Raw genomic sequence first — 17,184 nt, forward strand, 5'->3', positions numbered from 1 at the left:
GTCATCTAACTTCCATTATTTTTGTTCCCTAGGATTCTGAGGTTTACAGGTGGCTTGTACTTAGAATCATTCAGTTAAAAAAAACACTAGAGAATAGGAAGCCTTTGAAAAACAATATATTTGAGAAGTATAGCTGAGAAATGATGAGTATTATTTAAGATCTGAACAAAAAGGTAAAATAGTTCTCTAAAGAGGAGAACCAATAATATGAATGCGAAGAGAATTCAATCAGGTAATGAAAGCAATAGCTGAAGTGCTATGCTGTACCTAATACGCTTACAAGCCACTTAAAACCCACTCTCCATATGGCCACTTAAGGGGAAGATTAAAAATTTCCAACCTAATCAGCTTACTTCATTTGCATATATTGGCCTGAAGAAAACCACAGATGAGACTTACAACATCACTGGTTCATCTTATAGCAGCACAAGGAAAGAATGTACTTCAGTACTTTTATTTGGATTGAAAGTATTAAAGATTTGTAATCAAAAGTTTGTGAGGCTAAAAGCCACATACTTTTAGTTATTATCCAGAGCATGTTAATTATTATCCTAAAAACAAACAAACAAACCAACAGAGGGCTCAGGTGTAGCTCAGTGGCAGAGTACTTGCCTAGCCAACATGCACAAATCAATTACCTAATAAATCAACAGCTCAATAAATTTCAAGACAATCATACCACATCCCAGTCCTCCCACTGCTTCTAGATCAGTATAGTACAATGGATTCATGGTAAGTTTCAGTCTCCAGGTTAGGTTTAGCCTTAAGCAACAGAGAATATAAGTCACGAGTTTAAGCTCCAGTATCCAGCACAAAAATCAACAAATAAAATAAAATTTCAAAAAAGATAGCTGTTTTCTTCTTCAAAGTGACTCCACAGAGGACACAGTGTCCTTCTGTCCTGAACTCAAAACATTGCCAAAGCTCATTCTCTTGCGTTTGTAATATACCTACTAATTAAGTGTGTCTACCACTTATCCATCTCCCAATAGGCTCTGAAAGGCTCAGCAGGCCTCTCAGCTGCTCTGGCCAATCCTCAACAGGGGCTGAATCCAAGGCATTGATCAAGAAGGGAGCCTCTGGCAGCAGTCTCTGGGCTTTAACTATAATTTTATTCCCTCAGTGACTCAGGGAGCTTGTCTGAGCCATCAAAGATACAAACACAGAAATTCACTCACTTTCTGCCAATGAAATGTTCCCATGACAGCAGAACTGGACAAAAGAGATATGCACAATTTGAAGCAGTTCTCTTCCCTAAGCTGCCCCCCAAGTTTTTGGAAAAGGTAGCTAAACAGAAAACAAACAAAAGAAGGCAGAGTTGTCATTGTTATGTGGGATGTAGGACATATTTTTATCACCACTGTGGAACAAAGTAGTTTACACTCAGAACCATTTAAAGAAATTGTTATTCTCCACTTATTCAGAGTTTAATATGCCCTGGAAGCTCCAGATATCTAAGAAAACAATAAAATATGAAATGAGTCAGGCACCAGAGGCTTACACCTATAATCCTAGCTCTTTGGGAGGTTAAGGTCTAAGGACTGAGGTTCAAAGCCAGCCCAAGCAGAAAAGTCTGTGAGGATTTCCAATAAAATTCACAGAAAAAGCCAGGCGTGGTATGGTGGCTCAAGTGGTAGCTAGCCTTGAGCAAAAGAAGCTCTTAGGTATACACAGGTCCTGAGTTCAAGCCCCAGGAACAGCAAAACACACAAAAACTCAGTGACCAATGGGTGCCCTGAAGTCCAAGAATTGTCCTGTCCTTTGGGTTTGATCCCCCAAGATCCTGGATGGAAACAATGGGACATTCTGTATTGCTTACTTTTTGCTAGAAAAGAACATACATTTGTATATGTGTGTGTTTGAAGGAGGCTCTACTTAAAAAAATACAAATAGGCTAGCCACTGATAATTCTAACTGCAATTCTAGCTGCTCTTGAAGCTGAGATCTGAAGATCACACCATTCCAAGCCAACACAGGCAGAAAGATACATGAGACTCTTCTCCAATGAACCAGCAAAAAGCTGGAAGTAGAGGTGTGGCTCAAGTGCTAAGGCGCTAACCTTGAGCAAAAAAAAAAAATGCTCAGGGACAGTGCCCAGGCCCAGGAATGGCACTAAAACAAGATATTGTTAAGGCTGAATAACAATCACCTGTTAATTCTCCATTCAATTCATGTGATCAAGTCATTCTCTGAAATGCCAGTTAAATGAGAATTGAGTCACTGGCTGTGAACAAATTATATACAGAGATTTTACAGTAATCAAACTGTAGATATTTTTAAATCAAGTAAGCCCAGTTAGCTAATTTAAGTACAATGTTACCATGGGAACAATAAGATATACCCTGTTTCCAGGACCCAAAAGATAACTTCTCATAGGCAATAAGTGCATAGAAGTAATTAAATGAATCCTTGTGTTTGAGACTAAAATATATGAGGCTAGAATTTTCCATCATTTGAACAATGTCTGAGTTTATTTTCAGATACCCATGAAAGTGTAGCCAGGTTTCTGAAGAAAAAAAGTAGCAAGCAATAATGCTGTTTCAACAAGTAATTACAGTCACTGACATTTATGGTTTATCTGTGACACGATTGGTGGTTCTGATCAATTTTATTCCCAACCATCTCTATTTTCCTAATTGCATTAAACTATCAATGATAATTTGCTACATTCAGAAAATGTCCTTTCGTAAAGGTCAGCTTCTTCCCAACTAAATACATTCTAGCAGAATGTTCACTTGCAAAAGGAGCAATGTTATACATAAAGAAACCCTGAAACTTGATAATATAGTCATTAAAAGAGCCAATGATCATGTAAGAGAAGACAGAAATGCATATGTGCACATATGTGTGGTAGAAACACTGGCTAGTACTAGCTGTACTGGCTCACCAGCATGCATTTCTGTTGTTTTGCTTTTAGCTTTTCTCATAATTTCTTTGCTTTCAGGTACAGGTACCACCAGATCATGGGCTCTCCTTCAAGGCTAAGGGACTATGGGTATGTAAGGCCATGTGTTTATCCTCTGTACATACATACTTAGGGCCAGTAGCTTATACCTGTAATACTAGCTACTCAGAAAGCTGAGATATGAAGATCATAGTTCAAAGCCAGTCTGGACAGAAGAGTCCATGAATTTCTTTTCATTGTTGTTGTTGCCAGTCCTAGGGCTTGAACTCAGAGCCTTGGGCTTTCTCAAGGCTATCACTGTACCAGTTGAGCCACAGCACCTCTTCTGGCTATTTTTGTGTATGTGGTACCACGGAAAAAAACCGAGGGATTCGTGCATGCAAGGCAAGCACTCTACCAGGAGGCTATGAGTTTCTTATGACTAAAATTTCCAGAAGCAGATAGCAGTAGAGGACTAGCCTTGAGCAAAAGAAGCTCAGGGATAATAATGCAATCCCTGAGTTCAGGCCCCAGTTTGGCGCACGCACACACACGCACGCACACACACACACACACACACACATGCACACACACATGCAGAAAAAAAACAATTGTACTTGAGTCATGAGTGTGTAATGTGTACCAGGGCCAGTGGGAAGTTGACAAGTAGGAAAACAAGTTAAGCCTCAAATGAGTCCGATGATATTGACAAAAGAAAAGCAGCAATATCACAGCCACTGGGGACATTCAGAGCCTGGGTTTCAACTGTAGTATCTTCTAGCATTGGGGTAGCAGATTATGATCAGCATAAGACAGGGAGTAGTCTTTTCCCATGGAATTTATGGAGGCATTTATTTGTGAGAATGAATGCACAGACCCTTGGACAGTCAATCTATAATGAGACAAACCTTCTTTGCACCTTGGTCATTTCCTTAATTTTTCTACTCCCTTTACTTCCTTATTTGGAAATCAACCTCTGCAACTGTAGGAAAAGGTCAACGGAGGTCAAATTTTCTTTCTTACTTCCTCTTTCTCTTTCTTTTTTATTCTTTCTTTCTTGCATTTTCTTCCTCCTCCTCTATGGGATTTGAACTCAGGGCCTTGTGCTTGCTAGACACTCTATCACTTGAGCAACACCTCAAACGTAAAAGAGAGTTTTCTTGACTGGCCATTATGTAGGTCTTAATTTTTGCCTGCTATTTCCCCTGCTTTCAAATGTAATAAAATGATATAATAAATGATATTGTGAATGTTGCTGTTTCATAATAGGATATACTCTTAATTCTAGGAAATCAAGGCACTAAGTTAGCTCTTCTTTACCCTCAAAGAATATGATTATTTTTATTTCAAATATTGTTCATCAACGTTTAATATTTTCACAAAAATAATTTTAAAATAACACTTTAGTTTATATAGAAGCGTCAGTATTTAAAATTATGTTGGGTTCATGAATCAACAAGTATATATATGTATACATATATACATATATATGTATATGTACTTGATATATATGTATATATACATATATGTATATATATTTCTGTGAAGTAATAAGCATAGCTACACACATAATCTCATTTGATGGATGAATAAGCTGCTTTCTGGAATAAATCAAGATCTTGCTATAGCCTAAGTATTCAGCCTCCTCTTTGTAGAGTGAGCAGCTCTGTAGAATATTCCACAAGAAGTGTTCCATTCAATTTCTGAGAGAAACTAGGTAATCTTGAATTGACCTCGAAAATTTCATTTTCCCAAGTAACATCACCAAACATGGAATTAGCACTCAAACAGAAGAAATCTTTGGAGTTACCTTAGCTGCATCATTCAAAGATATTAGTGGAAAATTGGTCTTTTCCTCTTTTAGCTAGAAATGTACATCTTAAATGTTGACTTGAGTTTGAAATGATGGAAATCAGGCTGTAGTTTTCTAAAGTCACATGTTAATATGTTGTGAATTTTTCTTTTCTTATAAATGTCAGTGGCTGGGTTAAGTAAAAATGCCTCCTGTCACTTTGCCTTACCATCTAAGACTTCTACCATGCAAGCCCCTAGACACAAACACACAAAAAGTAGAGAGTAGGTAGATGAAAAAGAAAGAAGAAAAGCAATAGAATGGTTTCATCTGATCAAAATACAATATACGGGTGTAGGAAATATTATAGTGAATAAATAAAACATAAAAATAATTGAAAAACCAGAAAATTACATGTATGTGTGTGTGTGTGTGTGTGTGTGTGTGTGTGTGTGTGTGTGTGTCCATGCACACACAGGACTCTGCTTCTGGGGGTTGAACTCAGAATCTGGGCAATGCCCCTAAACTCTGCCACAGCATTACTTCCAATGATTTGGGTGGTTAATAGAAGAGAAGAGTCTCACAAAATTTCTTGCCTAAGCTGGCTTTAAAGTGCAATCCTCAGATCTCAGCGTCCTAGTAGATAGGATTACAAGCATGAGCCATCAGGTACCTGGCTAAAAAATTCTCACCTTAACCATCCTTCTATCACTACACAGCAAATAAATATTTGGAGAATGTATAGAATGTACATTTATTTATTTATTTATTTTATGCTGGTACTGGGGCTTGATTTCAGGCCCTAGGCAATGTCCTTTAGTTGATTTTTTATCTCAAGGATGACCCACTACACCACTCAAGCCATAGATTTACTTCTGCATTTCTCATGATTAATCAGAGATAAGGCTCTCATAAACTTTCATTCCTGGGCTGGCTTTGAACTGCAATCCTCAGATCTCAGCCTCTTGAGTAGCTAGAATTACAGGCATGAGCCACCAGTGCCTGCCTGGCTCATGTTCTGCTTCTTAATCTAAGCATTTTATAAAAATCAGTCATGCTGTATGCTTCATGATCTGCTTACTTTTGTATACATATTTTATTTTCATAACAACATTTTAATGATTTTTATATATTCATACCGCTTATAAAAACATCTAAAAATATTTGTGACAAGCTCTCACCCTATAAAGAGCTCCAAACAGTTTTTGGTAATCCAGTACAATGGCTTTACAAAATGGCAATAATTCATGCAATGGAAATGCATCTTTTTATGTCCTGAATTCTGTTTTACTTACCACGGAAACTGTCAGAATATGCCAAATGGGAAAATGAAAAGGAAAATACAAAATAAAAGGTTGTCTCAAGTTATATTAAGTATTTGAATTACTTTGCTAATTACACCTTCATTCCTTGCTCACTGTGCAAAGGAACAGATGTCAGAATTTAAGCTCCCATTTTAAAATCCACCATTGAAACAGCCTTTTCAGAGAGCTGATGAACAGTGACTTGATGCACGCACTAAATAGAAAATTGTCTAAGCTTTTCCTAACCTTTCTTCCTGATGCATCTCTTTTATATACTAGCATTCTTTTGCAAAAGTGATCTGATTGCTGGGTAAACAGTGACCTGTAGTCTCCATTTGGAGGGGGGTGGTGAGGATGGAGCTCAGGGACATCTGAAGGGCAAAAGATCAGGGGCTCTAGGAAAATGTTCTCTGCAGGCAACAGCAGGGAAATCAATCCTGTCCCATCCAACTCTTGTCTCTCAAACACATGGCAATAAAGTAACATATAACCACATACCATAAGCAAAGAACTTACAGGTAGGTTGCCTTAAAGGCTTAATCTGAGTAAGATTTGATTATAGCTAAGAAGATGAATTCTAAATATGGAAAGGTCATCATACTAATTAAGGATGTGATTAAATCCTTCATGTCTTTCTGCTTAAGGAAGAGATGGGAAGACCATGAAAATGGTTTTAGTAAGCCAAACAAACTTCCTAGACTCAATTCATAGAGAAAGTACAGTAAGCACTCAAGGTTCCAAGGAAAGCCAGGCACTCTTATTTGCATGAGAGATTGGCTCTTTTATTGAGATAGTTTATCCAACATTTTACTCCAAAGAATGAATCATTTTCTGCGAGATATAATTATACCATATCAAATTATTAAAATAAAATTTAAGGTCAGGTTTGGTGATAAACGTCTATAATTTCAGCACTCTGAAGATTGAGGTAGAAGGATCACAAGTATGTGACCAGCCTCAACTACATGGAGTTCCAGACCAGCCTGCGCTACAGACTAAGACCTTGTCTTAAAACAAAACAAAACAGAAGGGCCGGGAGTTTGGCCTAGTGGTTAAAGTGCTTGCCTAGCATGCATGAAGACCCGGGTTCGATTCCTCGGTATCACATACATAGAAAAAAGCCGGAAGTGGTGCTGAGGCTCAAGTGGTAGAGCTCTAGCCTTGAGAAAGTCCAAGGACAGTGCTCAGGCCCTGAGCTCAAGCCCAGGACTGGCAAAAAAAAAAAAAAACAAAAAAAAAAACAGAACAAAACTTGAAAAATTGATTACAAATAATAACAGATTCCAATCTTATTAGTCATGTGCAAGGTCTATAAATATGATTGAATAGATATAAGATTATGAACTTTATGCCAGTAAGCTAAATAACTTAGATAAAATGGACAAAGTCCTTCAAAAATACAAAGAAAATACTAAACACAAATAACTGCATAGGTGAATTCTTTCCAATATTTACAGAAGTAATCATGCCACTTTTCAAGTCAAAAAGCAAATAGACTAGAATAGGACTATACTCACACCATTCTAGAATCACATCAAAGTTCACTTGTATCTCTTTCAATCCCCAAAAGTTTGTACTTCCTTCTCTGTACTTGAAAGGGAAAAGACAATATACAAAGTTTAGAACAGTTTTCTAAAAGATTCATTTGTGTGTGTTCATTTGTAATCAGCTAGAATTTGTTACTTCCATCTGACTTTCAATCCACTTGCCAACTCTTCCTTTCTACTATCCTCTTATCTCCTTTCTGCTATGACAAGTGCCAATTTTTTTTCTGCATCCTTCCAATAAACCTGTTAACTTCCAATATCTCTCTTTCTGGGATTATTCCAATCCATCACCTCCACTCAATACAACTTAGATCCAAGTTTCCAGTGTAGGCTTCACCAGTCACAAGGCTTCACTCTTCTGAGAATTCCTTCTATACTTTTTAGGGTATTGAGTACAGGGCACCATGCTTATTAGGTAGGTATCCTATCACTTTGAGCCATGTCCCATGCTCTTGTATACTTCTATTTGCAATTTTACAATCAGACATATAGGATTCTCGTGTGTGTGTGTGTGTGTGTGTGTGTGTGTGTGTGTGTGTGTGTGTGTGTGTGTGTACCAGCTTGGAAGGTTGTCATGCCTGTTCAACCATCACTTGTTTCAAATTCCTTCAAGATTCTCTTCAACCAACAGAGTAATGACCTACTTACACCACACTTAACCACATCAGGCCATTCTCAATTCCTCAAAGTCTCTAGCCAACAGTCTCTGGCATGGCTCCTGAATTTGCACCCATCTGTACAAGCATCTGGTAATGCTGCAAGACAGTTCAGATGAACATGCCTCTCAATGAAACTCCTCTAAAATACTGCCTCCCTTCAGCTTTTGACCTTACATATTGGTTTGTATTTTCCTCCCAGACCTTGTAGCATGACTATTAGAACTGTTTATCTGCCTTTGGGAAATAACTGGTTATTTGATACCAGGATCTTGCGTGCGTGCATGTGTGCGTGCGTGCGTGTGTGTGTGTGTGTGTGTGTGTTTGCTGGCACCAATACTGAGCAGTGGAGCTTTAATTTAGGGCCTAGGCACTGTTCCTTAGATTTTTACTCAAGGTTCGAACTCCACCAGTTGAGCCACAGCTCTCCTGCTTTGGGTGATTGAAAAGTCTTACAGATCTTCCCGCCCTGGCTCATTTCAGTTCTCAGATCTCAGCCTTATGAGTAGCTAGGATTATAGGCATGAGCCACCAGCATCTAGCATGCTGTTATTTTTCTTGTTTTCTTCTTCATAGTCCTCAGCATCCAGGAATGGGGCTCATGTTGCTTTGAAAGCCTCCTGGAGACAGGTAGGTAAGAGGAACATGGAAATTTAGGATTCCATAAGCACACAGTACCTGTGTACCACTGTGGTAATTGCTTATTTAACCCTAATATAGCCATAGTGTGAAAGAAAGCATATAAATGTCATCTTTTAATCCCCAGGGCAATAATGAATTTCATTGACACAGTGTTCACCCCACCCTTCCCCCATCTTCAAAATCTGACAAGAAGGAAGTGCTTTCACTAGAGAGAAGAAAGGGGTTTATAACATCAGAGGAAGAAAAGCTAAAGGCAAAAATGTAATGCAAGTACAACAAGCTGCTCTTTAAATTGGTTTTGTATCTGTGTGCTCCTGAAGTGATCCAATTATTTCTAAAATGACATCAAGAGCCAAAGGTCTTTTACTTTATGAACTTCTTCAGTGAAAGCATCAATATCATAGGCAATGTCATTTGCCTATTTAATTATTAGTTTGTAATGCCCAATTTCACATATGTTAAATATATATGTTTATAATATAGACCTTAATAAAATGTATTATGTGATAAAAATCCACATTTTTTCCAAAAAGAGCAACTTCAACATGTCAGATCTTCAAATGAATTCAAGGACACAACAGTGAGTAAAAGAATCTCTGCTCTTGATAAATTTGGTATTTAAACAGAAAAATCCTGTCACAATTATCAAATGAGTGCCAATAGGTACAACATTAAATAGGAACTCTAAAATTCACCTAAAGCGCCTCACACAGTTACCCAGTGTCTTCCACTGTTTTTAAACTACATTGACTACTATCCACAGAACATGGTGGATAGAACCAGGAGTTTTTTTTCTCGAAGATATCTGAACTCATTCTCCCACCAGCTGAACCATGTACTGAAGAATCTCTGAGCTAGGCACTAGAGGCTAAAATCCTAGCTACTCTAAAGGCTGAGATCTGAGGATCATGGTTTGAAGCCAGCCCAGGCAGGAAAGTCTGGAGACTCTTATTTCCAATTAATCACCGAAAATCCAGAAATGGAGCTGTGACTCACTGTGGCAGAATGCCAATTCTGAGCAAAAAAGCTAAGGAATAGTGCAAGGCCTGTTTTTAAGCCCCAGTAACCACCCATCGCACACACAAAAACAGATTCTTTGTTCTAGAATCTGTTTATGCTAGTTGTATTTATCATGGTTATGAAAGGTCATTTGATATTACATAAACTAATAGAATATGAATACGGAATGAAAGTTTTTCTTTCTTGAAAACCAGGTTCGTTTCTTTGGGAAGTTGTAATCAAAATCAAACACTTAGGAAATGGATGCCAAATATTTTGGCTAGGACAATTTTGAATGGTTTGCAGAGACTGGGGCAGAAGATATAAAAGGATTATGCATAAATTCATTTCCAGTGCCTTTAGTTTCTCATTCTCCTTTAAAAGAATCCCAGAATGGATTTAAGAAGCCAATGAGTTTTGACTGTGATTCATGTTAGAAAAGGCTCCAATAGGGCTGGGAGTTTGGCCTAGTGGCAGAGTGCTTGCCTAGTATGCTTGAAGACCCGGGTTCGATTCCTTGTAACCACATACATAGAAAAGGCCAGATGTGGTACAGTGGCTCAAGTGGTAAAGTGCTAGCCATGAGAAAGCCCAAGGACATGCTTAGACCCTGAGTTAAAGCCCCAGGACTGGCAAAAAAGAAAAAAAAAACTTCAATAAACTCTGATCGGGACCTCCCATTTACAGCAAAGGACTTGACTTCATAATAGAATCTCTACAAATTCATGCTTAGAGTTAGCTAAAAGATTACAACACATGATTCACCACTTTGGCATTTTCAATAAACCACCACCCCACAGCTTGGTCCCAAAGAGGAGAGTTTCCTCTAAGAAGCGTATCAAGGGGCCAAGTGGTTTGGATAATAACTTTTGCTAGAGCAAAAAATACATACAGAATTAACTACTTCCTGCTTGTCACAAACAGTCATCACTGCATTCATTGATTCAGTCAACATTTCAGTGTGTTTTGAAAGGAATGCTCTCCAAGACCCGCAGCAGACTACACACTAGAGCATTAGACTCTGCTGGGACCATTTCCTGTTCAGTTGTTCACTCGTCAAACCACTTTTTCTGTCTCCAATTGCATCTGAATTCCAGAGAAAACCTCCTAAACCAAAAGTTGCAAGTATGGTTTTTCAGTGCTTCCTTTTGATCACAGCCTCTGGTCTTGGTTGTGAGGTCAGGAAAAGTTCTCTGGTCCAGTCAGCTTTAAAGAGCACAGGGCAGAGGCCAAAGTTGAAAGTGTTAGAGGGTGCACAGGACAGATTCCTCTACCACTTGCCTTGAGGAAGAGCCAATAGTACTCTAGGAGGGCACATAGGAGATGCCAGCATTTAACCCAACTACAAACGATGCCTGTGTTACTGCTTTCATGGAACCAGTGTGTAAACAAATAGGGAGCTGTTTGCTCGTGTTTTTCAAGCATAGCATTACTTTCTTGTTTCTTCATTTTTTTCTAAATTAAATACTTGTAGATCTCCAAAGAAGGAATTTCACTTTTTAAAAAATATAGTGAAGAAATTAAGAAGTGAGAATGATTTATTCTCCCTCACACAGCTAGTTAGGGACAAGCTAGGGCAGAGATCAGGTCTCTTAGGCTTTCAAGGTTTTTCCTCCATTTCCTGGATTCTAGACCAGCAGCAGTATTAGCAGTACCTGGAGAGTATGAGAAAAGCCAGGTCCTGCCCAAGACCACAGAATCAAGTGCCTTTTTGGAGATTGCCAGGTTACACCAATAAACTGCTATTTTAAAAATTCACTTTAGCTATGTGATTTAATGTGTATACTCATAAAACTTCCTTTTTTTAGGCAAATGTGGTGGTTTAGGGTTGTGATCCCAGCTACTTGGAAGGCTGACATAAGATCACATGAGTTCAAGGCCAGCATGGGAAACAAAGGAAGACCTGTCTGAAAAACACCACAAAAAAAGGAGTTACATTGATCAAGAGCCACTGTAGTCAGAAACTGTTCTTTTGAATGGCAACTCCTTTGTTCAAGTACTTAAAGAAAATAAAACTATATTTTTAAAAACACAACAAAAGTAAAAAAAAGATTTTCCTTACTATAAAATGAGTCAAAAATATCTTCCTTACTATAAAATGGGTCAAATAAACTATTTTGATTTTATGCATGCAGAAAGAAAATGAGCTTTCTTCTTCAGTCCACATCCACAAACCATAATGAAAGGCTATTACAGAAATGCCTTTAAGAAGTTAGTGTGACCAAGCACCAAGGCCAACACGTATAGTTCCAGTTACTCAGAAGGCAGAGATGTACTAGATGGTGATTCAAGACCTCCATCTCCCACAAAAAAAAAGTTTGGTAACTGGGTGCCAGTAGCTCCCACCTGTAATTCTAGCTACTCAGGAAACTGAGATCTGAGAATCGAGGTTCAAAGCCAGCCCAGGCACCAAAGTCTGTGAGATTCTTATGCCCAATTAACCACCAGAAAACCAGAAGTGACACTGTGGCTTAAGTGGTAGAGTGATAGCATTGAGATGAAGAGCTCAGGGACAGTGCTATGGCCCTGAGTTCAAGTCCCATGTCTGACCAAGGATGAGGCACTTTGAATCAAGCACTGCCTTTCCCCTCCAAATAAAATGTTAATGTACTGAAACCATCAAAATATTATGTCTTCAGGAGGATAAATTTAAAAAATATACTTAGCCAACCAAGGTTCTTACCAGATAAAAGCAGAGAAATCTGATGAGGACAGGGCACACCTATGATTCGAGGACCCTTCCACTAGAGAAGCAATTAGTTTCAACACACTCATTTAGGTGGTAGACTGCATACAAATCATGACTCTTCCTATTGTACAAAAGAAAGTTACTGAACAGTCCAGCATACTTCCAACATTGCCTGACTCATTTCATTTCCATGAAATCTCAAGAAAAGGAAAATCCATAGACACAAAAGTAGGTTAGTGGTTGCTAGGGGCTGGGGAGAATGAGAAATGAGTGCTAATAAGTACAAGGTTTCTTCTGAGGGGAACAAAAATATTCTAATATTAACTAGTAAGGAGAGCTACACTCTTACTTGTTGCACTAAAGCTCACAGGCTTAAATGTATATATGTATTATATGCAAATGGTAAGCTGAAAATCACCTCAGTAATAAAGTACTTTGTTTTAAGTAGCATGGAGAGATAGAATTGTACACCCCAACTTATTTTTGTAAGTATTTCTGAATACCTTAAAGTGTGGATCCAAAGGAGCTTTTATTTTACAACCCTCATCCATTTCACCAGTGATGTACACAACTCAACGGGATAATGGTCAGACTTTTCCCAGTGTTAAGTCATTTTAATTAAAACATTCATAAGGGTATCACTGGTAATTAAATACATCTGGAAAAATAAATGCAGTTCATGGCCCTGTGGCATAGTTACTAAGAATCTAAAGGAAATCAGTATGCTTTCTTTCTGGCTTGAAGGAAAGTCTCTTTTTAATATCAAAGTACAAACTAAAACCAAGGCTACTTCCAGAACCAGTGAAGTATGCACAAATTAACATAAATTGGCAATTGAAGGGCAGAACCAATAATTGTCCAAGACACAAAGTACTTCCTTGAGAACAGGCCTATGGCTTGGATATTTGCTTCGTGAGAAGTGCATCTACCTTCCACACCTATTGAAAAATAAAGCCCACCCACAATTAAGCCCAGAGTATTGTAAAATCCATTGTGAAGGTCTCCATGTAATTCTATGCTCAAATTCAACATATGAGAATCTAAGTGTCCGGCATTTAAACACCAGCAATAACATTATTTCAGGATATTTCACAAATGGCTTTCCTCAATCTTGCACTTCGGTGGAATTAATACTTCTGTAACCACTTCTGCCAAAGCAGCCAGGAGGTGACCTACAACCACAGCCTGGCTTTCATGAACCTTGCTCAGAGAGGAACCCGAGTGTTCATAGACTCTTCACAGGTAGGCATTAAAAGAAGAAGAAGCCAGAGCTATGGGCCACTCAATTCTGCCTTTTCTCAGAATGATTCATCATCTAGCTTTCACCTAGCTTTTTTGAGAGGAAATGTTCCTATTGGATTAGGAGGGGGGGTTATTTCAAGTTTTCATCATAGTAAATTTTAAAAAAGAAAGAAAGAAATGAAGAAAGAATGAATCCTTAAAGCTATAAAAATTCTGTCAGTTTCGTTTTAAATAACATGGCCTCATTTTAGCTCCCACCAATATTGTATTTTTGTTTTCATTTTATGTATTTATTTTTTGATCAGTCGAGAGGCTTGAACTCAGGGCCTGGGCGCTGTCCCTGAGCTCTTTTTCTCAAAGCTAGCGTTCTCCCACTTTGAGCCACTTCCTATTTTTGAGTTGTTAAATGGAGATAAGAGTCTCACCTGGACTTTGAGGCCTGGGGTGGCCTGCAACCGTGATCCTCAAATTTCAGCCTGTTCATTAGGCAGATCTCCCCAAAATTTTAATCAGCACAAAATTGCCTATCTTCCCCCCCTCACCCCATCACAAACAATAATAGAATGAAAGTAAGGGAGAGGAAATAAATGACTGTGGAGGGGGGAGAGGGACAGGCAATTCCCAAACCTTCCCCACTAGCCCACAATAGGTAAGCACACACATTTCAGAGAAGTTCTTCGACATCTTTGTGGTACCCTGCCTGGAGCTGTGTGTCACTAGAAAAAGACATGCCTCACATGTTTCCAGCATTGGTAAAGACTTAGGTTAATTTCCCAGGCACTCTACTATGAGTGTTTTCCTCCCCACAGAGTTCCCGTGGAATGACACATTGCTGACGCCAGCATTTTGAGATTTTAAGACACGACAGAAAGGATTCCCACCTCCCCCCCCACACACACGTTGGTGATTGTCGCTTTCCTGAATGAGTTTCTCACCATCGCAGGTAGCTCCCCCATGGCACTTAAACATGCTGCACACCCCCTGGACCTGGGCCTGGGCCATGCTTAGATAGTTGGAATAAAGGGACAAGGGACAAAGAAAACAGACTTTATCCTCTGTCCCATCCACTCCCCCAACCCCTCCCTTCCCGATTTCTCGCTATCAAGTATTAGGGTTCTGATCCAAGCTCTGAGAAGACCCCAGGTTTGAGGAAACGGGTGTGTTCCCTGTGGGTTAAGGAGAAGAGCGAAGGCGGCAGGCAGGATAGGATTGGGGCTGGAAACTCAATTGCCACGACGACCGTCCCGGGAAATGGGCCAGCAGGTACTATCTACCAAGCCCTGGACGTGAAGCAGGAGCCTTGCAGCGCGAGCCGTTCAGTGTGCTCTCCACGCAGCCCCTTGGGGGCCTACTGCCCAGCTCTGCTGTCGTGCACACCTGGGGTGCAGTCTCGGCACCACCGAGCCAGGGTGTCTGCAGGAGGGAGGCACACCTGGGCGTTCCACACACCTGCGCAGCCTCCCTGTCCTCTCCCCCCCCCCCGCCCTCCCCCCCCCCCCCCCCGGTCTGGAACAGGTCATCGAGGTGGCTGATCAGGTGCTAGCTGAGCTGGGGGGGGGGCGGGGTGAGCCCGTAGACGAGGCGTGCCCCTCCCTGGCGGGGGCGTGAGACCGTGGCAGTGGCCGTGGCATGGTGCCAGCGCGCTCGCTTACCCATGGCTGGAAACAGGCGGGTGGGGCGTGGGCTGCGGGCGCTCGGGTTCCCTGGGGACGGACAGAGCCGGTGGCACAAGTTTGCAGGTCTGGAGGGCACGTGCGCGGGCTGGGCTCGGGCTGGCTGTGCTGGGCTGCGTTGGGCTGATCGCAGGCTCGGCGCTCCTGGTCGGGTGGGAGCACGCCTCGGCTCCGCCCGCACTGGGGGCCGGCCACGCCGAGAGGGGCCCTGACGTCAGCGCCGGGGGCTTTGTGCGCCCCGAGCGAGGGCCCCACTGGGGGCGGCAAGCGTACTGCGCCGCCTACCAAGCCTAAAGCTTTCTCTGTGACCCCAAAATGAGGCCGGGAGGGGGGAAAGAGGGTGGCAGACAAATCTAAGGTGCTTGTGGAGTCATGGGGATAGAGAGCAGTGAGATTGTAGGTTCCCCAACTGGGAAGCGGCGTTGAGGTCTTAGCCCTCACCCATTATACAGATTAAAGAAACTGATGCCTGGCGCCAAGGGGTTCACGACTGTAATCCTAGCTATTCAGGAGGCTGAGATCTGAGGATACAGGTTGGAATCCAACCTGGGCAAAAGTCCTTGAGACTCTTACCTCCAATTAACCACCAAAAAAGCCAGAAGTGGAGCTGTAGGTGAAGTAGTAAAGCACAAGCCTTGAGGACAAAAAAGCTCAGGGACAGGATATAAGACCTTACCAGCACCAGAACCAGAAAACAAAGAAGGAAGGAAGGAAGGAAGGAAGGAAGGAAGGAAGGAAGGAAGGAAGGAAGGAAGGAAGGAAGGAAGGAAGGAAGGAAGGGAAGGAGGGAGGGAGGGAGGGAGGGAGGGAGGGAGGGAGGGAGGGAGGGAGGATATATGTAGAAAGAAAGAAAAGAAAGAAGGGAAGAGAGAAAGGAAAGAAATGAAACAATATATATATATATATATATATATATATATATAGAGAGAGAGAGAGAGAGAGAGAGAGAGAGAGAGAGAGAGAGAGGATATACATATGTATAGTGAGAAAGAAAGAGAAAAGAAAAAAAACTCTGATGATCCATCTATTGACCTATTGACCTGAGGACATTCAGTACTTGGCAGAATTACCTCAGCCCTGCCTGGATCCTTTTGTTCAGATACAGGCTGCTGGTGGTGACAATATAACTGGTTTCCATCTAGGCTATCCAACCGGATCAGCTGGGGAGCTTTGGGAAACAGGATTATATCAGCGCCAGGTGATTCTTATGTGCATACAAGTGTGCAGACCATGGAATGAGATGACTTGTGGCTAACAAATAACTTAGAAAGGTAAGGGTGGCACTTTGTAGACTGGGATGGGGCCAGATTTGTGGTTTTCAGAGTCAGCAAACTTGATTCCCAGAAGGCCACCCCTGAGACTTCCCAGCCTCATTCCAGCTCCAGCCAACTGCTCTCCCTGCTGCTTAGGCCTGGAGCTTCAGCCATTAAGCAAATGAATGGTTTAACAGTGTGGAGGGCTTACATTTCCTGCGCCTCCTCAGAGAAGACTCTTCCTGTCAACACAGGTATTAAAAAAGCTCTAAGACCATTGCAGTTTTCCATAGAGCTAATGCTTTCTGTGACATTTTCTGAGCCCAGTATTTGCCCCTTGTAGTTTATGTCATGTTCTTCTGTTGTTTTGGAAATACATTGAGATACTTGAACAGAGGGTTACATAAACAGTAACAATAGATAGTACATTTAAGGGACATTTAAGCCAGAAGAGAGAGGCTTTGGGACTGAGAAAGGGAGGAGGAAACAAACATTTCATCTAT

At 40.8% G+C, this 17,184-nt stretch overlaps 1 protein-coding gene across 1 annotated transcript in view; it reads right to left on the reverse strand.

Annotated features, from left to right (window-relative positions):
• The window catches only part of Gpm6b (glycoprotein M6B), a 132,371-nt gene extending 116,788 nt beyond the window's left edge, over positions 1-15,583 (reverse strand). The window contains exon 1 of the mRNA XM_090326458.1: positions 15,408-15,583. Within this exon, the coding sequence (XP_090182584.1) occupies positions 15,408-15,411 (4 nt within the window). The 5' untranslated portion in view covers positions 15,412-15,583. The remainder of the gene's footprint in view (positions 1-15,407) is intronic.
• Between the last annotated feature and the right edge of the window lie 1,601 nt (positions 15,584-17,184).

Source organism: Megascapheus bottae, chromosome X (assembly GCF_031878675.1).
Source record: "Megascapheus bottae isolate mThoBot1 chromosome X, mThoBot2.hap1, whole genome shotgun sequence".
In the NCBI taxonomy this organism is placed as follows: Eukaryota; Metazoa; Chordata; class Mammalia; order Rodentia; family Geomyidae; genus Megascapheus; species Megascapheus bottae.